This window comes from Symphodus melops (genome assembly GCF_947650265.1).
Source record: "Symphodus melops genome assembly, chromosome: 10".
In the NCBI taxonomy this organism is placed as follows: domain Eukaryota; kingdom Metazoa; phylum Chordata; class Actinopteri; order Labriformes; family Labridae; genus Symphodus; species Symphodus melops.
In genome coordinates, this window is record NC_136700.1 from 11,978,289 (window position 1) to 12,005,329 (window position 27,041).

The following is a 27,041-nucleotide window of genomic DNA, read 5'->3' on the forward strand; positions in this document are numbered from 1 at the left end:
AAATCCATCTTTAAAAAGCTCTGCGTCTGGCTGAATAGAAGGAAGTGGATCTGACTTCCCCAGGAAATGGGAAGAGGAAACCCGGAGGGTCTGACCTCTCTGGCTGCAGTCGAGCCACAAGACGACCAACAGGACAGAAAGAGACGGGGGTATGAGGAAAGGGTGTAGGGTAGACGGAGAGATAACTGCCTCTCATAGTGCTCTTTCTGAGTGAAAGGAGAACAAGGAGTTAGGGACAGTCAGTGTATAACGAAGTGACAGAAATATATTCAACCCTGGTTCTAGTTCTTGGTACATGTGGAGAGATGAAGCTTCTCCTCCGAGCTGTGGGTGCCCTGCTTTGCTGCTCATTGTCCTTCTCAAACACCCTGGATCCTTCTGGGAAGAACGTCTGCTACAATACCAGGTACAGCTCAACTTCACCGTCATGTTTTCCTGTTTCTGGTTTACCACTAAAAAATGGCACCATTGGCCATCTAATTGCCTCAAATTTAAACTTAAACATTCTCAATATTGGCCCCATTAAATTATGATATTGGTATCACCTGTGACCATTTGTAGATTTTTCTTTAAAAAAAACTATTTTCAGATAGTGAATTACTATGCAAGACAAATAGTTTTTTTATTATATATTATTATTATTATTATTATTATTATTATAATTATAATTATTATTATTATTATATCGGTGTCAGTATTTGTAGTTGTATTTTTCTGACTTTTTGTTCTAGGTATCAAATACCGTAAATTCCGGACTATAAGCCGCTACTTTTTTGTCACGTTTTGAACACTGCGGCTTTTACAAGGATGCGGCTTATTTATGGATTTTTCTTGCGGGACAATGAGCTTCTGCCGCAAAAACATTTCACCTCGTCGCGTCGGATCTTAATATCAGTCATTTTGCGCTTCATGCACGCACCCTCATGATGGAAAACACACGGAGAAATACATATGATGCAGCTTTCAAGTTAAAGGCGATCGAGCTGGCTGTCAAAGAAGCTAATAGAGCTGCTGCACGTAAAGTTGATACTGACAGCGTCAACAAAAAATAGACTGAGGAAGTGAGTAATGAAGTCATTCTGAGGCAGTGAATGGATGGACTTTTTCTTGTGAAATATATTACGGTAATCTTTTTCATCAGCCGAGTTACAGACACTGTTCGATAAAGGATTTCCACTAGGCTTCGTATTTGCGGATGTTACCGGTAGTACGTATTTAATTAAAAGTTAAAACAATGTTTTTGTGTCACGTCTTTCTGTGTAAATAGCTCTGTTACAACGTGGACACCTTCGGCTTATAATCAAGTGCGGCTTATATATGTACAAATACATTTATTGACTTATTTTTAGCCGGTGCGGCTTTTATACAGGTGCGCTCAATAGTCCGGAATTTACGGTACTTAAGCTCATTTCATAATAATGTACCTTCAGGGACCCTTCCAGGCCAGTCTGCTGTACTGGATGGCATCAAGAGGGGAAAGAGTGCACTATACGTGAGTTCAACATCTCTGAATCATCAACAATCTGAAGGAATTTTGCCTTTACTGCCCCCATATTAACTTTGTCATCCTGTTGTCTTGGTGTGTTGTGTGACGTGCAGCTGTGTGTGAGGGTGAGCAGGCCTGCCTGAAGGAAGAGGTCTGTGTGTATCCTGGAGTGTGTCGCTGCCCTCCTGGCTACTTTGGAGCTCACTGTAAAACCCGTAAGTTACTATGAACATCAGGAGCTGTTAAGTATTAAATTATTGATTATAAAAGGGCATTTTTAGTTATTCTTAAGTTTTGGGAAATGACATCAGTGACCTGTAAAAAGGGTCTTTGAAGTTTGCTAAAATATCACAAGGGAGTGTTTTTAAATGCTGATACAAGTCATTTCTTTTTTAAAGGTACTTGTTGTAAAATGTCCGTATCTGTCCAATTTCACTAAAAGAAACGGCTGTGGCTCGGTGGCTTGGTCGAGGCTCCGAGATTGGGGGTTGGACCCCCAGCCAGCTCTTGAAGCAAAACCACTATATGTCTTTATGCAAGAGTCAAAGTTCTCATTGCTCTCACTGCTGCCTCAGTGACATGTAAATGTGTGTGAATGCGTTGGTTATGACTAATGAATAGCTTACTTTACTGGTTAAACCTTAACTTAGACATGATGGCAAATCCTAACTTAGTTTTTCAAATCTTTATCATTAAAGTATCCATAAGTCTGTCACATGTAGCAGAGTAAAATTTCCACCATTTCTCTCTGAAATGTTGACGCCTTGTTTTATAGAATAAGACACTCACATAAAATACAAGTCCCACAGAATTGCAGAAAAGAACAGTTCAGTTTGTTACATTCATTCCCTTAGTTTAGTGGTTACATATTTTCTTTGTACATTTATGAGAGTTACGAAAGTTATATGTATTATATTAGTTTTTTTCTGTGACCAGGCTGTCCTCCTGAGTTCTGGGCCTCAGACTGTCGCAAGGTGTGTCCGTGCCACCCAAATGGCCGCTGTCACCCCGTCACTGGAGAGTGCACCTGCAACCAAAACCGTTGGGGTCCACTGTGCCAATACGCCTGCAAGTGCGGCCGACATGGCCAATGCAACCCCTTACACGGTAACTGTACCTGCGACGAGAGCTGGTGGACGTCAACCTGCTCCAAACCGTGTCAGTGTGTCATTGGGGGATCTACAGGCCCTGGGTGTGACCAGCTGACAGGTCGGTGTCAGTGCAACAGGGGCCACTGGGGCCAGAAATGTTCTGTCACCTGCAACTGCTACTTGTCGCCGTGTAATCAGCGTAACGGGCTGTGTGATTGCAAAGCGGAGTGGTGGGGAGCCAGCTGTGATCGACGATGTAACTGTGACCTCACACACAGCCGCTGTGACCCTGCAAACGGGCAGTGTGTGTGCCACCCGGGGTTCAAGGGTAAATACTGCAACCAGGCCTGTGACAAGGGGGAGTATGGCAGTGGTTGTACAATGAGGTAGGCGTAAGCTCGGCCATGTTGGTTGTTTGAATACTGTACCTGTTCATTCTTGTAAGTCTTTTTTTCTGCCCATAGCTGTGGTTTCTGTAAAGACAATGAGAACTGCTCATCCACTGATGGAGCATGTGTCGCCTGTGAGCCTGGCTGGAACAACACACAATGCGACCGCCCTTGCGCACCTGGTTACTATGGTGACAGCTGCAAAGAGAAGTGTCCACGATGCAGAAATAATGAACCATGTGACCCAAAGACTGGGAAATGTTGGAGATGTGACTCTGGATACACTGGACCCAGGTGTGTATTGTTTTCGAGGCCCTGCTACACCGAAGTTACTGAATAATTAGTAGGGGGGTTTTACTCTGACTGTTTAAAAAATGGACATAGTTTCAGTGATGTCATTAGTTTCTGAAGAGGCATTAGGGGGAAGGTGGTTGCCATTTTGTAATGTGCACTATTCCTAACTTTTGGCTTATCTACAAGTGAAGCTGAGGTGGGATGAATCTGAGTTGCAAGCTACAACAAGCCCACATATTTTTTTATTTGTTAAAAAAAAAAAGCAATACAGCCTATTAAACCTATATTGCAGGGTGTTTATTTCTGCTCTGTTTTTTATTCAATCTGAGCTCTTTAAAATGGGCTCTAATCTGAATTCCTTTGTTTTTGCAACAATGCTCATATAGACACTCCCGGACCTGTAGTTTGTTGCACTTTTGTCATGTTTTAACAGTTAACGGCACCCTAGTTGAACGTTTTAAATAACTTCTCAGCAATTAAGGGACTGAAGAGAGGCCATCTAAAGGCATGGATGACCCTCTAACTAAGTATTATAACAGTCAGTTTAATTTGACATGACATGACTAAATTTTGTCAGTACATGTTGGTCCACTCACCTGTTTGTCTTGGAATTTGTAAGGAAGCTTTAGTCATAGTTTACCACACAGGATGAATTTGTCACTGCGGTACAGCCCAGATCAAGTTCCGACTATACATATTGATTTTCACACTGGATGAAATAAATAGCAACTTTGGCTATAATATGAAACTAATGAATTTAACACTTCATGTGATCATACAGTATACTTTGATCTAGTGTGTTTTGACATTCATTTTTTAGGAGTTTTTAAACCTGTCGACTGTAAAACAAAAAATAAGGGTGTGAGTGTGTTAAAGACAGAAAGTGGAATATCTCTTTCACCTGACTTGTGGTGAAGTCCTTCAATGTGTTCGTCAAATTTAAACAATATCCACAAAAGAAGTAAACACAGTTTTAAACGTCATACAAAAGGGAGGACAAATGACTCAAAACGATTGTGAAATTATTATTTTAATCTTCTGTGTGGTCCCTTATCAGGTGTGAGGAGGCGTGCCCTGACAGGACGTTTGGAGACGCCTGCAGCTTCCTGTGTAGCCCTTGTTTCCATGGTAGCTGCCATCATGTGACAGGAAGATGTGTCTGTCAACCAGGCTTTCAGGGAGAGAGGTGAGTTTAACTGGCACGGCATCAAGGTAAAACAAAGTTTCTCTCAGGACAGAGCAAAAAAAAAAAAAAAAAACTTGCTCTGATGAACTCAAGGGACCTCTGACATGTGTCTCTATTTTTAACAAAGCGGTCATACATACAATGTGTTTTAAAAATGAAATAACCTCAAGGGAAAAAAAGTCAGCAAACAATAAAAAAGATTCACATGAATTTTATAAAAACTAAACTTTTTAATTCCAAGACAGCTGTGTAATTTGAGCAATTAAACCAAAGTGGCACGTAATCTCAGGGAAACACATAAAAGCTGCATCATGGTCCCTTTCATTTCTTCCTACAATGCTGCAATGTGTGTGAGTCATGTTGTTCTCACTGTGCACTTAAATAGATGATGATTCAATGTTCTTACACAGGACCTTGTGTTTGCTGTGAGAGTATGACTTATGTTTTTTTTTTTTTTTAAAGCTGTAACAGCAGCTGCTCCGCCCTGCAGTTTGGGATGAACTGCTCCTCTGCCTGTGACTGTGGTGAAGGCGTCGGGTGTCACCCAGTCACCGGTGCCTGCCCTTTCAGTACGTCCATCCACCCATCAATGTGTCTCTGTTTAGTTTCAATGTTCAGATTACTATAAACAGCTTCACATACTGTACTTGTTTCTGCGTGTTTCTGATACAGGTGTCAGAGGATCTGTCCTGGCAGGTGTGCTGGTTCCTTTGCTCCTGTTGCTCCTTGCTGTGCTCTGCTGCTGCCTGTGTTGTGGAGGAGGCCCTGTTCATGGCAAAGACAGGTCTGTACCTTTCTTTCTAATATCAACATCCTGTCAATAATCAAGCGGTTTCAGCGATGCTCAAAGGCAGTTTGTGCTCCTAAGTTGAATTTTAATTAGAGAAGTGTGGGAAACTTGAGATCTTCCACATGAAATCCAAGACATGAGAAGAAAAAAACAAAACCTTATAGCTTTTGAACCTACTTTTGAACCTTATTGTTCTTCCTTAAATTGGTTATTGTTCTGCCTGTATGAAGTATTCATGTAATAATAATTCACATTTTATTAATTTCTTTCTGCTATGTGCAACAGTGTTAAATTCTCATCAACAAGCCGTCTTTTTCTCAGAGCGGCTGTGGCTGAAGGAAGCTGGTCGGCACGGATTAAATACCACGTCTACAGCGTCCTGGCAAACATTGGTGCTTCACTTCCCTGTATCTCTGATTGGTCATCTGGCCTGCCTCGTGTCACTGGTGAGAGCTACAACACAGTATTTATTGTTAAAAAAAAAAAAAGAACTCACACACAATATATTTGAAAAGCTCCTGTGATAAATTTTCAGCTGGTTATTAAATAGACGTGTATACTGATGTTTCTTAATTAGCTATGAAAGCAAACAAAACATCCCACAACGATATTAATTATTTCTAAATAAAGAAATAGGTATCAGATGAACTGATTAACTACATGCTGCCAATACAGCCTTTAATAACATTGATATAGGCAAAGATTCTTTATTAGTGAAACAAAAGACAGCTGAAGTTTTACATATATATATATAATTTTTTTTTACCAAGAACAAAGTGAAGATGTACGTTATTGTCATTGACCTTGACTTATCTATTATTAGGAAGAGATTTATTATGCACTGGCCAGGTGCTTCTTGTTGTTTACTTAATGACAGATATTTGTATACCATTAAAGACTCCATTTTCTGTCAAGGCATCCCTGCGTCTATCGTGAAGACAACTTATTGTATGAAATAAGTAAATCACTTGTGTTTATTATTAGCTCTGTGTATGGATTGGTGAAATCTTTATAGGAGAAATGTTCCTCAATTATTAAGGCCAAACTCTCATACTAATACAGCAAACTGAAAATATCAAGTTTGTGGTTGCAAATTAATCAATTAGAATCTGGAATTCAATCATTTAATAGGTTGTGAGTCTTGTAAAACCTACCCTCAGTAAAAATGTAACTGAATTTTAATAATAGACAATCCACTGTTGGATTTGTCAAAACTGAGGCTTTTATAGTTTAATGTAATTTTTATGGCACACATACAGTGTCTCACCATGACCCTGAGCTGACGTTCAACCACAGCTTCATTGAGCCTCCATCCTCTGGCTGGGTGACTGAGGGGTCGTCGTTTGACAGCGATGAGGAGGAGGGAGAGGCGCTCTACTGTGTCCCTCCAAGAGAAGGTAGAAAAAAACAATACATCTAACTATACACTGCCCACTTGTGGTGGTTTGCTGATACTGCAGTATTTATCTCCTCTTTTCATGTGTCATGTCTCCTCTCTCACCATCTCTTTGGCAGACATACCTGCAGTGGCAGGCGGAGAGTTCCAGGAGATGAGTTCAAAGTGCAACATGTTTTTAGACCCATCAGGCTTCAGCAGTGAGGACATCACTTCCCCCTTCAACATCCCTCGCACCTCCAGCATCGCCAAGGCCAAGCGGCCATCTGTCTCCTTTGCCGAAGGCACTCGCTTTAGTCCCAAGGAAAGGCGTGGCTCTGCACAGGACCTAGGCGCCCAATCTGGACGCAACAAACCAAAGTCTTCCTGGGGGGTTTTGATGCTGTCTGCCTTACAGAGTCAAGTAGGAGCATCTAGAACCGGGGAGGTCAATGGAGCTGAAGGAGAGGAGAGGGAGGAAGAAGTGGACTTGCAGGAGACGGAGAACCAGGAATCAAGCTGTGATGAAGGAGACCAGGATTTAGACAGAAGCCCATCCCAGTCTAGCCTGCAGGTCCCTGGTGCATCAGGAAGAAGACGGACTATGTCAAATACAGCTGCTCATAAAGTGACCCAGCTGCCAACATCTGCCTCTGATGCTCAAGTGGGGGTCTTGAATAAGGTCACTACAGTTTACGTGACGGTGGGTAAAGCAGGTAGGCCTGTGTCGAAGACTGAACCCAGCTCTGAAGGCCCTGTTCAGGCCATGCTGCGACGACTAGGCAGCCTGCAGAGACAGAGGGAGCAGGAGTCCAGCAGACCCAAGCCTGAGGCAGCTGAAGGGATCCTCAAACCACCAAGGAAGAAGCTCGGAGCTCGGGCGAGTGTGTGGGAACAGGGGAGTCTGCCTGGAGGGGAGGTAGGCATTTGTAAGCCTATCAGGAGAAAGCATGCTGCTCTCAACAACCCCGACTCAACCGGTGCAAGTGACACTCCATCATCAGAGAGCGGCACGCCAAAAAGACCGCTTTCGTCCATTTTGCAGAGTGTGCCAGAGGTGGGTTCCGCTGACTCGGGTTCAGATCTGAGGGCTGAAGGATGCCCCAGTATAGGAAACAATGAAAGCCCCTATCTGACTGTGGGACCAGTAAGAATCGCAGCGAGCCTCACGGAGGTCATCGCCAATGAAGATGCAGTGGTCAGTGTGGGCGACGAACCCTGCTATGAAAACATCTGCATCAAACACTCAGAACATCAGCCGGTCTGATACAAACACAACAGCATATTTCTGCCACTACAGGCACAAAGTAAAACACCCAAACTACTTTAAAAGATCTACTGAACATCCACAAATCACATCAAATGTATTTCTAAATGTAACAAAGATCTCATTTGGGATCATAAATCCAGTGGGTAACCAGGACAGAGCACCGAAACAGATCAAGGACTAAAAAATGTGAACGCTTATTATTTCTATTCTTTGTATCGATGTGATTTACTAATAATATGTTATTAAGTGTATGTATACAAGTACTGTACTTCACGCTTGTGTCGACTTCTTGACACAGGAGGAATTAACAAGTGATGAGAGAATTGTCTTTTAAGGCGACGTATAAGAGCTTGTATTATATTTGTATTTCTAACAAAGACAAGAGCAAACAAAGTAAATTATTGTCGTAGTTGCTGTAAAGCGTCATCAACTGTGTACGTAGTTCAAGAGGAAACTGATGTAATTAAATTACCAGAATGAGATTGGAGTCAACTCAGATGAGCTCATGTTTTTATTGGTCATGGATGAAAAACACACAAAAGAACACGCAGCTGCAGACGATACATCCTTAAGATGTGTTCAAAGCTGGTTAAATACAATATAAGTCCATTGGCAGTGTATTGTAGTAGATTTTCTTGCCCTCTTATATCAGGCAGAAGATATTATCAAAATGGAAGTGTTAACATTTTTTTTCCACATCTGCATCCTGACCTCTGCTGTTGACTAAAAACACCCATTTAATAACAAGGACACATTTTTTCTAAACATTCAAGGGTACATCACAACTTTACACCAATCATATGTCCCTTTAGTGCATAATACCTGGATCATGCAATGGATGTTATTTTTTTCCTCTATTAACTGTATTTATGTTTTACAGTTGATAAAGCAAATGATCTAGTTTACAGATACACCTCCCTGAACTGCAGAGTACGCAGTGCTGTGTGGAAGAAGCACATAATATTTATATTTAATGTAAGTAACAATACCAGTCTGATAACATACTCTGCTATAATTTATAATAATATAAAGGAACACATTTTATACATTCAAAATGTTACTTGAGTAAAAAATACTTACTTTTCAACAGCAAATTAACTGAACATCATAAATGTACAAACACAATGGGCAAAGTGACACCTTTGGTGGAGAAAAACAATCATTAGTATCACATTGTTGAAGTCTATCTGTTCATGTAAGCAGCACTTTGCAATCACAGCAGGTTGAGGTGGAGCGAACCAAAAGGATCATTAGTTAGAAGTTGTTCTGTGCTGTGTAAGTAGATGATCTGTTTTATGTGAGTATTCTGCAGACTAACCAGTGTCCAGAGTTGTTATATATTTGAAATGGAGAAAACACAAGTATAATATTCCCCTCTAAACTGTGCTGTAGTATACAGTAGGTGTAAGGTCAGTTAAGTGTAAAGTAGTATGAAAGTCTGATACATATTGACTTAAATACACAAGGCTATTTTCAGTGAAGCCGTGTTTAATAAGCAGGTCAGTGGATGGTCACAGTTCAGAAAATCAACCAGCTGGACTTTGAGCTCCAATATTTGCTGAAGCTAAAGATCAGCTAGTTGTTTATTACACTGAACATGTCTGACACACTTTTCCCATTGATAACATATCCTGTGTCAACAATTGATCTGTTATGTACAAAGACTGAAACTATCTTATTACTTTAAAATACCGTCAATGTTTGAGACTACTTTTCGGCCCCGGTGGTGCCTGAGCAGCCAAGCCAGTACTTGGCGATGGACCTGGGGTATGGAGGCATGGCTGGGTCGACTCTCTTGGTCTTCAGGTCCACTCTGTAGTATTTATCTATAAAAAACAGAACACAAAATCATCATTTCATTAAGTCTGCAAACCTAACTTTTAATGACTCTCTGCTGTTAGAAGCAGCAAAACTCCCCTTTATTATTGATCAGTCATGAGGACTAATACAAAGCATGTGAAACCAGTTATTAAAGGCCTTCTGTGGTGAGACAGAGCTAGGGAAAGTTGAATGTAATTATTGAGTTTCTATCTCCATCTGTAAGTTCATCTCACAGAGGTTTCTCTGTTTTTTAAAACTGAACTGTGATTCATGGTGCGGGGGTTTTATTTTAGGAAGACGTCATAGCACAATGTGCACAGATAAACACACTGGATGCAGCATAATGAAAATGTGTTATTTTGAGGTTTTTTTTAATGTGCTCTTTGTTCCTCTGGTCAAATGACTTCCCTCCTGTCTTTGGATAATGAAGTTGAATTAGATTTGAATTCAGTCTTGTGAGGGATTTGCTGTTTGTTATCAAAAGTTTGATTAAATTGTGGCTCGCTATGTACTCATGGGCATTTGGATAAAGGGAAAGTTGAATGATTAAATAAGAATTATTTTATTATGCTGTTAATGAATTTATCGTGGCTGTGTTACCTCCTTTAAAGAAGTAGACGCTCTGTATGGGCAGACTCCTCTGGACCACCTCCCAGTGAGACCTGTCCCCTCTGGAATCATAGTTTCCTCTGTTGTTCTGTCTATTACTGTCCCTCCGTCTGTCCTGGTCCCTGTCTTGATCCCGACGCCTGTCCCAGTCCCTGCTGAGCCTCTCCTCCATCTCCATCCTCCTCTCTGCCAACCTCAGACCCATTTCCATCCCCCGTTCGGCGAACTCCTGTCCAATGTTTATCCCTGGCTCTGCCATGGACCCCCAAAAGGGAGAACGACTCTGCCTCCTTCGCCCCCACTGCTGCCCGTACTGTTGGTCCCACTGCTGCCCGTACTGCTGGTACTGCCGGTTCCACTGCTGACCTTGCTGTTGACGCCACTGCTGGTCAGGCAAGTACTCGTTGCGGGATCTTGGTGAAATCTGGGGAGTGACGTAAATTCTGCCGGCCATGGCAGCATCCAGTGGAGACTTGAGACCCTTCCAATCCTTGTCGATGAAATGGTGTTTGTCGTGATGCTGAGGCACTAAATGACGTTAGAAGACGTTAAGCTGGACAAGACACAACATCTACCTGCTACGGAACATAAACATTAATGTCTTGCAACATAACTCACAGGCAGAGAAGAGCTCGCTTAAGAAGTGCTCATAGTTGTTGTAGTAAACATCAGTGTAACGTCTGAACAGAGTGGAAGGAGACCTCTCAGACATGGAGACACACTCCTCATGAGATGGCTGGTGCAGAAACTCGTACATGTAATACTGATCCCCTGGGGAACCCCAGAACATACCAAACCATTACAATAATAAACATTGAAGAAACTGAGTGTAAAATATACTGCAGATATATCAGGAGATGTTGTATAACATATGGCTGTACCTTTAAAAAAATACACTTTCTCTTTTCCGTTGTGACCAGGAGCAGGCAGAGCAAACGCTGCATCCACGTGATCAGGAATTTTATCAAAGCCCACACTGATATCTCGAGGATAGTCGTCATCCAGCACACCGTCATCAAACCTCCAGTACTTGTTCCCCTGATGAATGTTTGGTGTGATATAAACATTTAGCTTTCACAGAAGGCATCAGACATTCTTGTAAATGAGAAAACAAATGCAATTTAATTTCTTATGTCACCACCTTGAATATATAAGTCTTCCCTTGACAGTTGACCCGAGTGAAGGCAGCATCAATCGACCCACTTATCCCCCACACGTCCTTTATGAGCTTTGGATAACCAGGAAGCACCGCCTTCTGGTCCAACTCGAAAAAGTAGTCCCCTACAAAAAAATAACAACCAGTCAATTGATAAAAATGTTCATTCACTGTTTTTTTTTTTTAATTCCTTTAAACATCAGATGACCATATTTCCTTATTGAGGGATAATTTTTCCAGTCACTCACCTCTGAAGGCAAAAAGGGAGCCATTTTTTAGCTGCATGAAGGAGTCAAAGGGCCGTTCACTGCAGACCTCTGCGTCTGGGTCAGGGGCCGCAGTGGTGGCCGTTGTTACAGGAACAGTGGTTGTCTCAGCCGCTGTGTCACTCTCAGTGGGTTGAGGAGTGTTGGGGGATTCCTGTGTGGTTGGGATCGGTTGTGAAATGAGTGGATCTTGTATGGCTGGGATTTTTTTAAGAATGGCATCCATCAGTCGAGGGGCTCTGGTCATTTCTAGTGTGGCTACTGGATGCTGCTGTGGTCTGAAGTCTGACACGGGTCGTCGTGTGGGCTCCTGCAGACGGCTATGGGAGGTAAAAGGCTGGTCGGGTGCAGGGGTTTGAGTGGTGCCTTCATCATTATCATCATCCTCTGCTAACTTAAACGTGTCTCCCCGAGCTGAGGGTAAAAATGTCATATACGTAAAACCATGGGGGGTTTTTTTGCATTATTTTGACTCAAAATGAAAATGAATGATGCTTTATCTTTAAAAAACACTTTGCTTACTCGTCATGCCACAGGTATCCTTAAAGTCCGAGCAACAGCTCTTGTAGTACTTGCACATGGAGTCACACTGGCACGTCCTCTGCGAGTCAAAGCCATTCTCACAGCGATCCATGCAGGACTCTGGGCGCACATGACAAAATAAAGAAAATGGATCATCTCCATTTATTATTTATTTATTGAGGTCATTATGTCTTTCTGTTCTCTTTCTGAGTTCTCATTGATCCTCTGGCTAAATCAATCTCCTCCTTCAGATAGTAAACTGAACTTTGATTTGATTACAGACACCATGAGCTTAGACAGCATGCCAGTTACTAAACGTTTTGTCTTCACTGTGTAGTTTGCTCTGTAGATAGATAGATCGATAGATAGATACTTTATTGATATCTGTATGTCTAAGTCATCCTCTTGTATCCCATTTACATTTTAAACTATATTTGTTGCTGAAACAAACATTTACTTGATAAATGATTAACTCTTCTAAAACTGTCTTGATTGCATGTCAAGCAATTTATCAAAGTATTCATTCATTAGTCAACGTAGAGTCTATATTTGTGTAGAAGTCTGCATTCAACGTCTATCCAATAACACTTATACTTTTCACTAATGAGATAAATGTATATGTTGCTGGTTTCTCATCCAATGTGTAGCTGCTAATGGAAATGACCAAACTCTTACTCTGACTTCTGTTCCCAGGCTGCTCACAGTCTGGCTGTAACATAACGACTACAGCCTGCAGTTCTGATGAGCTAGATCAAAAAAGTCCTCTAATACTTGTTTTACCTTCCAAAAGGATTTTAAATGTCACACTTACCTTCTGCAGCCAAAGTGTGTGTGATCAGAGCAAGAAGCAACACGGCGGCCCACAGCCTCATGTTGCCTCTGTTGTGTGTTAGAACAGAATGACTCAGTAAGGACGGACTGTGTGCTCCTAATCATTGGAAACATGTGTCAGTCACCCTGCTTCCTTGTTAACTTTAACTCTATTTGCAAATCAGTCGCTACTAGAGCAACTAAACATACACACACACACACACACAGAAAGAGATCGATAGGAAACAAGAATTTATGTAATGACCTCTGTTTACCCCTGACTGTGCGCTTTTAGCATTTAACTGCTAGCTGAGACATTTAAAGTACAGAGCTAACAGTGATTTTACTCTGTAAAGTAAAGCAACTTAATCAGCATCATCCTCTGTCTCCCCCGTATGTCTTAATGTAACATGCTGTCACTGGGAGGCCTCTGTGAGGACACAAGGGCAAAGTACTGGTCTGCTGTTCTGTCATGTAAAACATTTTGACACAAGTTACAATATAATAAAGACTTTTACAGCAGCAGAAAAGCAACACGGTCTATTCCTCATGTTCTCTTCTTCATGATTAAGCAGCAGTGTTGAAGGACCATAATATTAAGCTGCAAAGACAGCTGAAAGATTTTGTTCTTGCAAGCTCAGCTGAGAAATTCCTCCATCAACAGACCATTGACATAAGATTCTCTCTGCTTTTCAATATTAAGAATACCACATGATAAATCTCATGTCTGTAAAATCATTGTTTCTTCAGGTTTAACTCTGTTAAAGACAATCGTGGAACTTGCTGACCACATCCCCTTTAATATAGGCTTATCACTATTTTTAAAGCCCTTTAAAGAATATTTACTCAACTGTTAAAAAAATGAGTATTAAAGGACAATCGGTTTTCTACAATAGCTGGGATTTGAGATGTTGTCTTTGAGTCAGGACACATTATCTCTCTTCACAGACCATACACAAGGAACACTCTCTCTAAATAGTTTATATTCAGTGTATTATCCACATTTATTTAAAAAACTGAGCTATTAAAATGGCAATACCTTTTTTAAATGCCATTATAAATTGCTCTCAAAAGTGCCATATTTGACTAGTTAAACAATTCTTTGAATTGAATTCAATGAATTCTTTTTCTGCTTATTTATTGAAGTAATGACATTGAATATACTAAAATTGGCATTATGGCCTTCAGAAAACCTTGATCCACATCAGTTTATATGGATTTTGTTTTTTTAAAACAGAAGTTTTTGACTTTAATCATTCTTTATTCAGTTTATGTATCAAGCATGTTTTATCACTTGCTTCATGATGTATTTTATTGACATTTACAACCCCCATGGCGAAAAATTTAAAAATGTAAAAAAATAATCATAAAAAAAATAAATAAAAAAATTTAGTTTTCAATGCAGACAAATCCCATTCAAAAGTTGTATTTGCGGCACATTTTCCAGGTAAACGATATATAGAGATATATATATATATATATATAACGACATATCTTATTCAAGAAAATCAGCAAGTCTAAGTATGCCAGTCGACTAATTTTTTTTAGCGTTATTTCCAGTGGTGATTATACATATAAAAAATCGACATGCACATACAGTACATGCATTGTGATCAGAGGTTATTCTCCAGTTTGTCCAGCAGAGGGCACATGTTGTTATAGGCAGCCCGGTGATGAGCATGCTCTGACCGGCTGTGATGCAGGGAGAAGAGGGGGGGGGGGAGGGGGTCTTCTTCTTATCCGCTCTTCCCGGTGGGTGGTGCTACTGGGACCACTGGAGATACACAGACTTTCCTACGGATGCTGCTGACCGAGGAATGTGATAGGTCAATCGGGATGCTTTTTCAGAGGGGTGTCATATTTTGTATTTTTGCAGGTGACGCTTTGCTACAGTGTGTCAAATAACTTGGAAGAGGAACGTGTTCGAGGAAGAAAAAAAGACATTCTTTGTCTGCAGAAGATCAGTGATACAGAGACAGACAACAAAAGACAATTTTCTTTCCGGACAAAACATAGGAGTGGTTTCTTGGGCTTGTCAGACCGAGGCGAAGGTCTTAGATTTTCATCTTTAATGTATTTTCTGTAAACATATTTCGGTCAAAGTATTAGTGAAGGTCTAGGCCGGTGGGATGACAGTGAGACAAAGCAGCATCTTCTGAGACAGGACTGTATGCGCAGTGCACATCCAGATCTGCTTATAAGTGTTTACGCCAGAGAAAGGTGATGCAATTTGACGAAAGCTGTCAACGTTGATTTACAACAGAAGCCTCTCATGGCGCATCTGTGAGTGTTTACAAAGCGGATATCAAACTGACACAGAGGCTACATTCGAGGCCTGTTCAAACAAACAGCGCTGGTAGATGCTCTTTTCTCTTGCTCTTTTGCTGTGGAGGCTCTATCGACATTTCTCCATCATGTTCAGCACAGACAGACTTACAGTCCCGGAGTATGTCAGCCGCCTGCAGAGAGGCAGAAGCAGCTCCGGCTCGGAACCCAAAGCTGTATCTCCGGGCATCAGTGCGGACGTCCAAGCTGTTTTGAGCAGGTCGCTCCCCGCCCTGCGAGGCGCCATCAGGAGGCTGAAGTCATCACATGAAACGTCTGACTCAGAAGAGACCCGCGGGGCCGTCGCAGAGATTTTCCAGCTGGTGGAAGAGGCCTGGGTCCTGCCCACTGTCGGCCGTCAGGTGGCCGAGGAGTTCTGTAACAGGATCCGGCTTGATGGAGGCCTGGAGTTGCTGCTGCAGCTTCAGCAGCTACCTGCTGTGGAGATCACCTATGAGTCTGCAAAACTGCTTGAGCAGATCCTCATCTCAGAGAACAGGTGAAGTGCAAAAAGAGATCAAGAAATGACACGACCACCTGCTGAATGTTACAACTGTCTTGCACAGCAGCACTGCTATAGATAATGAATAGTTCCACTTTGATCACAATGTGCTCCAGAGACATCACATGCAACTTAGAATGTAATAATAATAAAGACAAATAGTGTATGACAAATACTAGTAGTAGAAATTAAAGTAGAACTATATGACATGTGATAAACCCAGGACAAAACTGCATAGACCACATATTATGAAAAATAATAACTTTATTCTACAACCATAATATGGCCAAAATGATTACAATTATTGTTGTAGCGGTGATTGACTTACAACATTGTTGTTGTCTTATAAATCACATTTGCCTTACTTTTTGGTGCATTGAGGAGTTTTGGTAGAGCAATATGAAAGTTGGAGAAGGGGTGCAGATTCTGTGGAATATGTTCATTCAACTGCTGAACTGCTTCAAACTGCTCCCGCTGCTGTGACAGCAACATGTGAATGTGTATGAATGGATTAATTTATACTGATGGACACTTTGCTTAAGAGCCCCTGCCATCAGGGCATGAATTGAGGTATGACTGGATAAGTGTGACCTGTGGTGAAATAAGCGCTTTGGCTGGTAGTCCCAAGACGAGAAAAGTGCTGTGAAAGCTCAAGTCCATTAACCATTTACAAACTTCTGTTGACAGGGACTACATTGCCCGTCTGGGTCTTGGGGTTATCCTCAACCTGACTCGACAGCAGGAAGACGCTCAGCTTGCCCGCAGTGTTTCAGGGATCCTGGAGCACATGTTCAAACACACGGAGGAGACATCCGTCCACCTCATTACTCATGGGGCCTTGGATGCACTCCTCTTCTGGTGCAGAGGTACTGACCCCACTGTACTGCGCCACTGTGCTGTGGCTCTAGCAAACTGTGCTATGTACGGAGGCCACCGCTGCCAGAGATGGATGATTGAGAAACAGGCGGCTGAGTGGCTTTTTCCATTGGCTTTTTCCAAAGAGGATGAACTCATTCGCTTCCACGCATGTCTGGCTGTTACTGTGTTGGCTGCAAACAAAGAAATCGAGAAGGAGGTGGTGAAGTCTGGAACCTTGGAGCTGGTGGAGCCATTCATTGCGTCCTTGGATCCTGATGACTTTGCCCGTAACTTATTGGACAGTACAGACAGCATGCAGGGTAGGACGGCATCTGATCTGCAGCAGCTTCTGCCTTTACTGGATGGCACAAGACTTGAGGGAAAGTGCATTGCTGCCTTTTACCTTTGCGTTGAGTCAAGCATTAAATCTCGTCAACGAAACACTAAGGTACATTCCCTGTTTACTTCCTATGAGACTTGAGAGATATCACTGTGTGGCAGAATTGTGACTGAATTTAATTCTGTTTTCCTTTGAAGATATTTCAAGAGATTGGGGCAGTGCAAAGTCTAAAGAGAATTGTCATGTACTCCAGCAATGGGACGGCCTGCTCCCTTGCCAAAAGGGCGTTAAGTATGATGGGAGAGGAAGTGCCCAAACGTATCCTATCAAGTGTGCCCAACTGGAAATCCTGTGAAGTCCAGACATGGTTGCAGCAGGTTGGCTTTAGTGCCTATTGTGACCGTTTCCAGGTATGTTCAAGTATACAGTGATTTCGAAGTATAAAGATCTTTCTATTGTACACAATGACTGATATCTCTTATGGTCTTCCAAAATAGGAGCTCCAGGTGGATGGAGACCTCCTGCTGAATGTCACAGACCAGGATCTGAGCACAGATCTGGGCATGACTGCAGGACTCACTCGCAAAAGGCAAGTGGTGAAAAAAATGTCAGTAAGTGTCTGACTGAATTTGTGACTCTGGTCTAAAAGTGTCTCTTTTCTGTCAAACCTTCAGGTTTTTGAGGGACTTGCGAGTGCTTAAGACTTACGCCAACTATTCCACATGTGACCCAAACAACATGGCTGACTGGTTAGCTCATGTTGACCCTCGATTCCGTCAGTACACCTATGGGCTCGTCCAGTCAGGAGTGGATCTGAACAATGTCCAACATCTGACCGATCAGCAACTTGAGCATGACTGCCACATTGTCAACGGAGTCCACAGAGCTAAGATACTGTCCTTTAGCCGCAAGCCCTCAAAACCGTGTCACACTGATGCCCAGCCAGCAGGGCCTGATGTTTTTATCAGTTACCGTCGGACTACTGGCTCCCAGTTGGCAAGGTCCGAACTGATGAGAGATGGGTAGGGGGTGGCTAAAATAGTCGGTTTCTTCCTCTCTGCTCAAGTTAACTGAATTTCTCATTTTTCCCTGTCCAAAGTCTTCTGAAGGTGCACCTACAGGTTCGAGGATACAGTGTCTTCATTGATGTAGAAAAGTTAGAAGCTGGTAAATTTGAAGACAAACTCATTCAGAGTGTACAGAGGGCAAAAAACTTCATCCTGGTGCTGTCCGCCAATGCCCTTGACAAGTGCATGGGTGACACTGCCATGAAAGACTGGGTGCACAAGGTAAGCATTGGTTCATTCCTTCGGACCCATTTTGACACTTCAAGTCTTGTTTTATCCAGAGTTTCCCTGGAAATAATCCATCAATCAGAGCGTTTATACCCTCTGTGTGATCTCTTTGTAGAGATTACATGCCACATGAATATTTATGTTAAAAGAAAGGATTCAGATGTTACTTTGCTTGCAGCTGGTTTTATGGGTTTTGAGGTTCATCTGTCTTGATATTGCAATTTTCTGTTTTTACATACTCAAAGGGGACTTTCATTCATTTTCTTCTTTCATTTTGCAGGAGATAGTCACAGCCCTGGCTGGAAAGAAGAACATAGTTCCTGTTACAGACAATTTTATGTGGCCTGACCCCATGTCTCTCCCAGAGGACATGAGGGCAATACTCAACTTCAATGGGATCAAGTAAGTCCCCAAATTCTCTGGAAATTAAAACAAACCCAAACTAAAACTATAGCTTTAATTATTATCCAAAATCCCTTTCTCAATAGGTTTAGCTGCTAAAGTAAGAATTTAAGTTTTGGTTGCGTGAGCGCTACAATTTCCCTTTTCAGACTCAGATTATTAATGTATAAAAGCCTCTTTTCTTTTTCCATCATGAAAACAACCTGATTATTGTTTGGAAATTGTGTCGAATTACAGATCACTTAATAAAACATCCATTATCCGTCAGTATCATTTAATGCATGTTATCTTCTCTTAACACAGATGGTCCCATGAATACCAAGAGGCCACCATCGAGAAGATCTTACGCTTTCTGAAAGGACAACAAGACCAAATGGATGCAAAAGATGCCTCCAAAGGGCAAAAAAAAGAAACAAAAGTGAATTAAGCAGTAAGATTTCAGTTTTAATAATTTCCAATGATGCCAAATTTCAACATCGTCAACAGTGAGCTGGCAGCTTATTCCGCTCTGCCCAGATGCATGTGAATTAGATTACATGCTCACAAACAAAGACTGCAAAGCAAAAACTGAAACAATCAAATGATTCCAGATTGTATATAACAAACTGTGCGCCTTTAACGATAGTGCCCTCACACTGCTCTATATGTTTATCTCAGGAATATAACTGTGATAGATCGGCCTTTGTTGGCATCCAGCAATTAATCAAACAAACAGCAATTTCTACTAAGTATACACACTCATCATTTGCTGAACTCACAAACCATACATTGTCAGAGCCAAAGTAGGTCTCTGAGTTACTGACATGTTTTGGAAATGTGTTAGAAAGAAACCTTTTTCAGCAGGTTAGTCCAAAAATGGTCGTAATCTGAAGGCATGACATATTAAACAGAAATGAATGAACTACATAATGTGTAACTGCAACCCTAACGTAACCAAATATTGATAAAAGGGAAGCCCGTTTCACTGTAGTATTAAACACTTCCCTCTGTATAAAATGGGTAAAATGCAGTAATAGAGCGGCCATTATTCAAACATTATTGTTCTGAACAGTTGCTGACCGCAGTTACAAAGTAGTGTACCACATTCAACTTTCATTTATTACAACAAACAAGGGGTTTAATCAACACAGCTTAGTTTGTGTTCAATGCAAAATCTGCTTTATTGTTGAAGTCATCCTTGTGCACCTGCTGTGCTCAAAAGAAGCGGGGAAAGGGAAACACTGAATTGGAGCAATATTGTGCACTGAGGCTTTTGCAAATATAGAGAACAAATTGCAAAACATATATAAACAGAGATCAATACAAATATACGTCAATGTGGCTTGAATACATTCATGATGAAATTTGTATTTAGTCTTGCAAAATTACTAAATCAAGCATCCACGTTTCTCATTTAATGTTAGTCCACAGTTATTTGGCTCTTGTCTTACAAGTGTTTGTTTTAATGCTCATTATAAGTTGTTGTATCATAATAAACATTGTCCCTGTAAAATAAAACGTTTTTCCAAGTAGTGAATCATTTATGTTTTTGTTTTTTTTACAATGATGTTGTTACTGTGAAAAAAACAACACATTAGACATGATTAAAAATAAAATAAGTTGAGGAAAAAAATGAAACGAAATCTTTTAATTTTTACTAAATGTCTGACATATGAAAAGAAAACAAATGTAACCACCATCTTTATCACAAACAATATAATATGATTCAGTTTATTTATTCTATTAATAAGATTGCAACAAATAAATATTGCACACCTGATTAGAATGAAGAAATAACAGCTTTCGGTCAGTTTTCTTGCACAATGCATCTACACAATGGCTTTGACCAGATGATCCAATCGAACTGTCGCCCAAAGTCTAAAATAATCTGCATGCAGATCAATTCACTTAACCTTTAAACCCCTCACGTGCATTTTGAAGCTGATTTGGCAGCTCCTATTCCCTCACTGTGCCACATGGACCTGACCCCTGTGTGCATGTTGGCTGTGTGGGGCTGAGCTCTGGGACTATCCAGTGTTGTTTGTGGCAAGGGGAGAGGAAGGGGGGGGAGCTATTCAACAAGTTTGGACTGTGCTCTCTGTTTTATGGAGTGAGAGAGGGCAGGCTACATTTCTGCTAACTGCTGTGTAGCGCTCACTCTTAATTCCTTTATGTGTTGCTGCGTAGTATGGTGGAATTATGTCTAGTGAGATCCATAAAGTCTAATCTTATCTTAACCTGTTTCATAAACTAAGTTGCTACTTATGTAAGAATGGAAAGGTACAAAAACGACTGTCATTGTTCAGTAGAAGCATTGAGTTGCAGAAAATGAAGTACTTAAGTACTCTCTTACTCTGTCCACAGAAAAGGGTGGGGGTGTGGTTGGTAAAAACAGCCAACTCTTACTGTTCAACAAATCCAGCTGCTAAACCTTTGACCTGAATGAAAGCATCTTTACATTCTAATATATTCTACAACAGTAACTTTCACTCACCTTTTGGGAATTTCATTTGTCAACTTCCATAGACTCGGTAAAGCATCTGTATAAGTGTATCTATCTTCAGAGGAATAATGAGGTTCATTGACAGGACATTTGTTCAAACATATGGCAATAGTGTGACCCTTAGAAAGAAGTGAGGCTAGAGTACATCCTCACTCTTTCCTGGAGATAGCCTTGTATGTTGGAAACATTGATTGTGTCAGGGAAGCACGCCTTAGTCAGCTGACTGATATGTTGGCACATTTAAATCCATTGTACATCACACATGCAGTTTACACAACGTCTTTAAAGCTCATTCATTCAAGTGTAAATCATTTTGAGTCACTATTATTAATAAATGTCTTGGATGAATTATCTGAACACAAGGTTTTGTTTTTAATGATTAGGAAGGATTTATAAAGGCCCCATTCTGGACTACTACTTCTGAATGGCAGGTGAGTTTGTGCATAATGTCAGTCAGTACTATGACATAATTCTTTGTTTGGTCTTGATCACTTTTGTGTGACTAAAAAGAAGAATCCCCAGAGCAGTCAGGTGCTCCGTCACTGAGTCACGATCGAAAGTCTCTCCAGGAAGAACACATCAGATCACGTGTGTCAGAGCTGCTCACCTCACCTTTAACTCTCTGACAGGTTGTTGCCCTCTCTCTCGCTCTTGCTCTCTCGCTCTCTTGCTCTCTTGCTCTCTCTCTCTCTTCAGGTCAGGACACCAAGGAGTCTCTGTGGCCTTTCTTGTAGTCTAAACACTGCAGGAAACTGGAGAATCAAACATACCAAAGGGTTATTATCTTTAGCTCTCATTAAATTGTTTGTATTTCTTTAAGCTCACTTACTGAAATTCAATAACCCTTTACATAATCTTTGTGATAATATATCAAGAACACAAGTGGTTACAAAATTAACATGATGGCTCACTTAAGTCGCAACAACTTTCAAGAAATGCAGATTGGCCAGACCGGGGGGGTTAGAAGTCCGCTGACACACAGTGGACCACAATAAATGCTTCCAATATGATGAAATAGTTTATTTGCTAGGACCCCATTAGCTTACAAAAATAATTGCTGAATGTGCAAAATACAAAGTAAGGGATAAGGTTTACAAAGCATCACAAAGACACACAGAGGGCAGGAAATTGTTCACGTTGCTTGGCAATATTTCATGTTTGAGTCAGGATGAGAAAATAGTTTATTTGGTCAAGCTATCTTAATGATTCATTTAAAGATCTGTTTTTGCTTATCATAGTTTCTACTGCTGTTGTAAAAAATAAGGAACATCACACTCTAGGTCATGCTGTTGGACTGGATATCAGCATGCTTTATCTTTCACACAAGGTCAAGCTGTACTGACATTCAGCATAACAGCACTCTCTCTAATGAGATATGCGTTGTTAGGTTGTAACTGCTGTATGCTGTCCATGCTGATTGATCAAGACAATTTGTGAGCACTGAAATGAAACACATCCTCTCTTTGATGTGTCTGGAGTTATTTCCACAGTACAACTTAACTCTTATAAAAACTGAAGTCGTAAGAACAGCTAACTTATTTGACAACATTTTAAAAACAGGGTTCTTAAACAGCAAAATGAACCAAACTCACCCAATTATCCCAGCGGGGATGAAGAGGAGAATGGCCGCGCAGAGAAAAAGGAAACCCTTCATGAAATTCAGCGTGAGTGGGTAGAGTGAGTTAAAGAGGCCACTGCCCACAAGAAAACAAAAGCTGTCCAAACAGGCAACAGATGCAAACAGGGCACCTGGGAGAAAAACACACAAGTATGTACACAAACTGCCAGTTATAGCCTGACCATCTGGTTCACTTCAACAAGAAAACAATACACTATTATTACACTTTTTTCTCAACACAATTCTTACATTTTGAAACCACTGCACACAGTTTTCTGTTTTAAAGACAATTTGTATTTTATTCCTATTCAGTGACTGACCTTGTTCTGATTGGCCCACCAAGTTGGACAGCTTTGACCTGAGCACAGGCAACGGAGCCATGAAGAGAAATAACAGTCCATAACCTGGAGACAGAAAACACAAGACAGACACATAATGTAGACGACAGGCAGGCACATCCCAACACCCCCTCCCCCCTCTTTTTTATTTTAGAAAAAAACGTTGCCAATATCCTAATCCTATATTTGTATATTTGTATTAGCAATCAATCTATATGTGCAAATAGAATTTTACAATTTTTCAGAAACTAAGCAATCTTTTACATTTTCACACAATTCAATTCAGTTACTTTTGGCTGATTATTTCCACAGGGTGAAAGCAGAGCTGGGTGTTTACAGTCTGGTATTCAAGGTTCCAACCAAGTACAAGGTCTGTTCAGTCTGTATCTTGCCAAGCAGTGAAACATTATTTGCCCTAAAATGTGACACCAGTTTCACCCGTGGCTGGAAAAAGTTCTTCAGAACCATTTGGGAGTGCTTATAAAGCACAAATAAAGGGGGACAGTAAGAGTAAACGGGACACGTTGTCATTAAAGCTACTGTAGATCTTGGCGACCCCAGTTCAGCAGCATGCTATTCATCGTCTCCTCTGACACTTACCAGGTGGCCGCAGTTACACGGAACACATTTAACTATATTATGATAATAATAATAATAATAACAATAACATAAGACATACTCAATCACCTGATGGTCTCCTTTATTTTAGTAGGTCATGTAAAGACAACAGTAATAAATTCAATCTGTTTTATAATCAGCTAACAGCTATTCTACAGAGCTTCACATTGGTATCAAATACTATATTTCATATTTCATGTCGTCATACTTCATAATGGCTAAATATTTTGAATTATGTAAAGATAAATACTTTTTTCTTTTTTTTTTTTTTTTTTTAAAGATTTATTTTTGGCGTTTATATGCCTTTATTATAGAGGGAGGACAGTGGATAGAGTCGGAAAGGGGGAGAGAGTGGGGAGAGACATGCGGGAAATGGGCCACAGGCCGGACGCGAACCCGGGCCGCCCGCGCGCGAGGACTGAGCCTCAATACGTGGGATCGCGCGCACTGCCGCTGCGCCACCGGCGACCCCAGATAGATAAATACTTTTTAAGCAATATTTATTTGTATAGTGCCAATTCATAACAAATGAATTGATTTGCATATGCCAGGTAAAACTTCCTTTTAACAGTCAGAAACCTTGTGCATAACCAGACTCATGTTGAATAGCCATCTGCAAAAACTGTGTTGAGTTTGGAAAGTGGGATAGAGGGAGATGCAGAGAGAAGTATCCCTCTAATCTTGTTTGTCTCACCTATGAACATGAGCTGGGTGGTGTCAGCCACAGAGAGGACCAGCAGGCCAGAGATGTTAGAGAGCAGACCTACGACAGCCACCCAGGAGTCCTTCAGGCAGTTCTGCATGAGCCTCAGCCCTATCAGACTGGTGAGGTAGGCCATCTGCTGAGCTGCCGCTCCGTAGCCAATCAGGGTGGAACCCCAGCACAGCGGTGAGCTCAGCTCATACAGCACATACAAGTCCCTGCTACCAAAGTGTATGGTCACCACCAGGAAGAAGCTCAGCATGTACAGCCACATCTTGTACCTATGAGAGCTTCCTTTCGTCTGACCGCTGATGCCTCCTGTCGAGAAGAGTTGCCAGATGGTTTTATGATGGCGGTAGGTGAGGAGCTTTGCATTTGGGTCTAGCGGGACAGACTCACGGACAAACAGGTAAACATACAGAGCTGCGGCCAAGTTAGTGGCTAAGACCAGCCAGAACGGGTTAATGTACCTAAACACAGGTAAAAAAAAATGATAAAGGGCATTTGTATGAATGATGATTCTCTACGCACTATGATGCATATTTCTTACCCTTGTGCTTTTCGCCACTGTCCACCTATAACACTGGCTAGCATCCCTGCAAGGCCGAGACAAGCCTCCAAGATTGCCACCCTGAGGGTGAGGGATTTTTTGTCACTGATGTCCGCAACATAACAGAAGCAGGACGCCACGACAGCATTAAATTCCCCTGTGAGGCCACTAAGCAGTCTGCCGACAAGAAACCAGATCAGAGGTAGCTTCAGGTACATGGCTATAATGTAAACCGCAGCTTGGACGGCCATGCCTAGGTTAGGGATGATGAGGACACGTCTACGACCTGCAAGGTCACTCCAAGATCCTAGGAGAGGCACCACTAGTATGCCTACAGAAAATCCCCCAAGGCTGATGTACAGGTTCCAGTGTGCTGTCAAGGTTTGCACTTGCTGTGAAAACACAAAAAGCCCAGTCAAATACATGCATCAGACAGAAAAGAGAAGTAATACTAAGCATATTCAAGTGGTTGTTACTGTGCCTCTATTCAACCTATGATCACATTTATCATGCACATGTTTTGACCTCAAAGAAAAATCTGTGCTATTTCATTTTGGAGAAGAGAACTGAAAACTGCTGATCTTTGGAACAACTTTTACTGGCTCTAAATGATTAAGCTGCTTAGTTTCAACTTGTGACTATTGTTCCTCTTTGAGGAAACCGTTCCAGTGTTTCATTTTGCAAGAACATAAAAAAAAGGATTTCCCATTAATTGGGAAGAGCATATCCAACTGTTTCACAATCAGTGCACCTGTTGTCACAGATGATCTACTGGCCTGTTGTACTGTATGGTCACATTTGGCAGCTACTTGTAGGCCTATCTGCAGAATGTATTTATGTGCTGTGTTGCTTTAATGGTACAATAGTGATTTGAGTGTGTTGTAGTTGCATCGTTGTCACAGCATACTTTTTAAGTATTTACTGTCAACAATAATGCCCCTTATTGTGTTACTTTGTGTGCTTATTGTACTCATGTTGCAAGATCTGATCAATGTAAGCGTTCTACAATGCAACATAAAGATGTTGTGGGTTTTAATCAGTAACATCACTGATGACTGTGAAACTGGTATCCTGGATGTGAGGAACAAATGCAGCATTTTAAGACAGCCCTACACAAAATTAAAACCATTACCTTCATTATCTTTAAATTCATGGTGACATCTTTTCTAAAGCCCATGTAAATAACGAGGGTAAAATGCAGTTGAAGCTCATAAGAGAGATAATACGACTAACCTATTAGTAAGCACATTTTCTCAACTAAAGGACGCTTTATTTTGATACAATTCGAGTAAGCAGCAAATTGAGCTATTCTTATTAAGGGCCTTTAAACATGATGATATTTAAATCATAAATATGGCCAATACGACGACAACCGAATGGTTTTACTGTTAATAAAACGTGAATTTATTTTAACAGCATAATATTATAATTACATCAACAGTTTGAGTAATAGTACCTCTTGCAGAGGATCCGGGGTCGCGGTGCCGTTGCAGCTCAACCTCCTGGAGCCGTTGTAGCCGATATCATCACTGACTCGGTCCCACACATACTGAGTGGCCAGGGGCGACTGCAATGCGATTGAAAACATGGAAAGGAACATCACCGGCTCTACAGTCAGCGGCAGCGGGCATGCAAACGGTGGTCGCCAGGAGCGGGTGGTCGAGGCAGCAACCTCACCTTTGAGTCCACAGGAGCCATACGTGGAAAGTTCTTCATCGGTGGAAGAGGCGCTGAGCACATCTCCGGATAGGATAGCGGCGGTGTCCCGCTCGTCCATGTCACACACAGTCCTAACTTGAACACATGAATTATCACAAAAGGTCTGCTTCAGTACATTTAGAGTACTCTTACAATTTAACTTGCTCTCTGCAACGCCGTGGTTAGCTGCGTAAAATCATAACGCTCGGAGTTTTTGACTCATAACGTTGCCGAGAGTGGAGTTGAT

General features: G+C 41.4%; 4 protein-coding genes across 6 annotated transcripts; 2 read left to right on the forward strand and 2 right to left on the reverse strand.

Moving 5' to 3' along the window:
- Positions 1-183: 183 nt before the first annotated feature.
- Positions 184-8,305, forward strand: scarf1 (scavenger receptor class F, member 1). The gene is made up of 11 exons (XM_079353499.1): positions 184-406; positions 1,431-1,492; positions 1,600-1,701; positions 2,423-2,963; positions 3,042-3,260; positions 4,318-4,446; positions 4,909-5,015; positions 5,119-5,230; positions 5,558-5,682; positions 6,496-6,633; positions 6,752-8,305. The coding sequence occupies exons 1-11, from the start codon at positions 306-308 to the stop codon at positions 7,876-7,878; spliced, it is 2,763 nt and encodes a 920-aa protein (XP_079209625.1). The 5' UTR covers positions 184-305; the 3' UTR covers positions 7,879-8,305.
- A 64-nt stretch (positions 8,306-8,369) lies between these two features.
- On the reverse strand, positions 8,370-13,164 carry vtna (vitronectin a). Its single transcript, XM_079353500.1, has 8 exons — positions 13,067-13,164; positions 12,256-12,375; positions 11,716-12,147; positions 11,453-11,592; positions 11,193-11,349; positions 10,930-11,082; positions 10,303-10,839; positions 8,370-9,707 (listed from the first exon to the last, which is right to left on the reverse strand). Exons 1-8 carry the CDS (start codon positions 13,125-13,127, stop codon positions 9,589-9,591), a joined length of 1,719 nt encoding a protein of 572 aa, XP_079209626.1. The 5' UTR covers positions 13,128-13,164; the 3' UTR covers positions 8,370-9,588.
- A 1,458-nt stretch (positions 13,165-14,622) lies between these two features.
- On the forward strand, positions 14,623-22,269 carry sarm1 (sterile alpha and TIR motif containing 1). 2 transcript variants are annotated; one of them, XR_013780002.1, is made up of 10 exons: positions 14,623-15,889; positions 16,580-17,198; positions 17,288-17,500; positions 17,588-17,679; positions 17,765-18,091; positions 18,190-18,379; positions 18,666-18,787; positions 19,091-19,217; positions 21,653-21,700; positions 21,966-22,269. XR_013780002.1 is itself a non-coding variant. In XM_079354349.1 (8 exons), exons 1-8 carry the CDS (start codon positions 15,426-15,428, stop codon positions 19,212-19,214), a joined length of 2,151 nt encoding a protein of 716 aa, XP_079210475.1. In that variant the 5' UTR covers positions 14,624-15,425; the 3' UTR covers positions 19,215-19,795. The 2 variants fall into 2 exon arrangements, 1 of the variants encoding a protein (XP_079210475.1); XM_079354349.1 differs by lacking the exons at positions 21,653-21,700; positions 21,966-22,269 and having other exon boundaries at positions 14,624-15,889; positions 19,091-19,795.
- On the reverse strand, positions 20,400-27,041 carry slc46a1 (solute carrier family 46 member 1). 2 transcript variants are annotated; one of them, XM_079354352.1, is made up of 7 exons: positions 26,774-27,041; positions 26,553-26,663; positions 25,097-25,488; positions 24,538-25,016; positions 23,208-23,291; positions 22,862-23,018; positions 20,400-22,021 (listed from the first exon to the last, which is right to left on the reverse strand). In XM_079354352.1, the coding sequence occupies exons 1-7, from the start codon at positions 26,834-26,836 to the stop codon at positions 21,967-21,969; spliced, it is 1,341 nt and encodes a 446-aa protein (XP_079210478.1). In that variant the 5' UTR covers positions 26,837-27,041; the 3' UTR covers positions 20,400-21,966. The 2 variants fall into 2 exon arrangements, with proteins under 2 accessions (XP_079210478.1, XP_079210477.1); XM_079354351.1 differs by having other exon boundaries at positions 26,553-27,041.

Coding starts and splice junctions, on each gene's coding strand:
- slc46a1 (XM_079354351.1), bottom strand. CDS start 26,873: ATGGACGAGCGGGACACCGCCGCTATCCTATCCGGAGATGTGCTCAGC. Junction 25,489..26,552: donor CCCCGGATCCTCTGCAAGAG/GTACTATTACTC, acceptor GTGTTTTCACAG/CAAGTGCAAACCTTGACAGC. Junction 25,017..25,096: donor CAGTGGCGAAAAGCACAAGG/GTAAGAAATATG, acceptor ACCTGTGTTTAG/GTACATTAACCCGTTCTGGC.
- scarf1 (XM_079353499.1), top strand. CDS start 306: ATGAAGCTTCTCCTCCGAGCTGTGGGTGCCCTGCTTTGCTGCTCATTG. Junction 4,447..4,908: donor CCAGGCTTTCAGGGAGAGAG/GTGAGTTTAACT, acceptor TTTTTTTTAAAG/CTGTAACAGCAGCTGCTCCG. Junction 5,016..5,118: donor CACCGGTGCCTGCCCTTTCA/GTACGTCCATCC, acceptor TTTCTGATACAG/GTGTCAGAGGATCTGTCCTG.
- sarm1 (XM_079354349.1), top strand. CDS start 15,426: ATGCTCTTTTCTCTTGCTCTTTTGCTGTGGAGGCTCTATCGACATTTC. Junction 17,199..17,287: donor CTCGTCAACGAAACACTAAG/GTACATTCCCTG, acceptor TTTCCTTTGAAG/ATATTTCAAGAGATTGGGGC. Junction 18,092..18,189: donor ACTGGCTCCCAGTTGGCAAG/GTCCGAACTGAT, acceptor CCCTGTCCAAAG/TCTTCTGAAGGTGCACCTAC.
- vtna (XM_079353500.1), bottom strand. CDS start 13,127: ATGAGGCTGTGGGCCGCCGTGTTGCTTCTTGCTCTGATCACACACACT. Junction 12,148..12,255: donor GGATACCTGTGGCATGACGA/GTAAGCAAAGTG, acceptor TTTTACCCTCAG/CTCGGGGAGACACGTTTAAG. Junction 11,350..11,452: donor GGAAGACTTATATATTCAAG/GTGGTGACATAA, acceptor AACATTCATCAG/GGGAACAAGTACTGGAGGTT.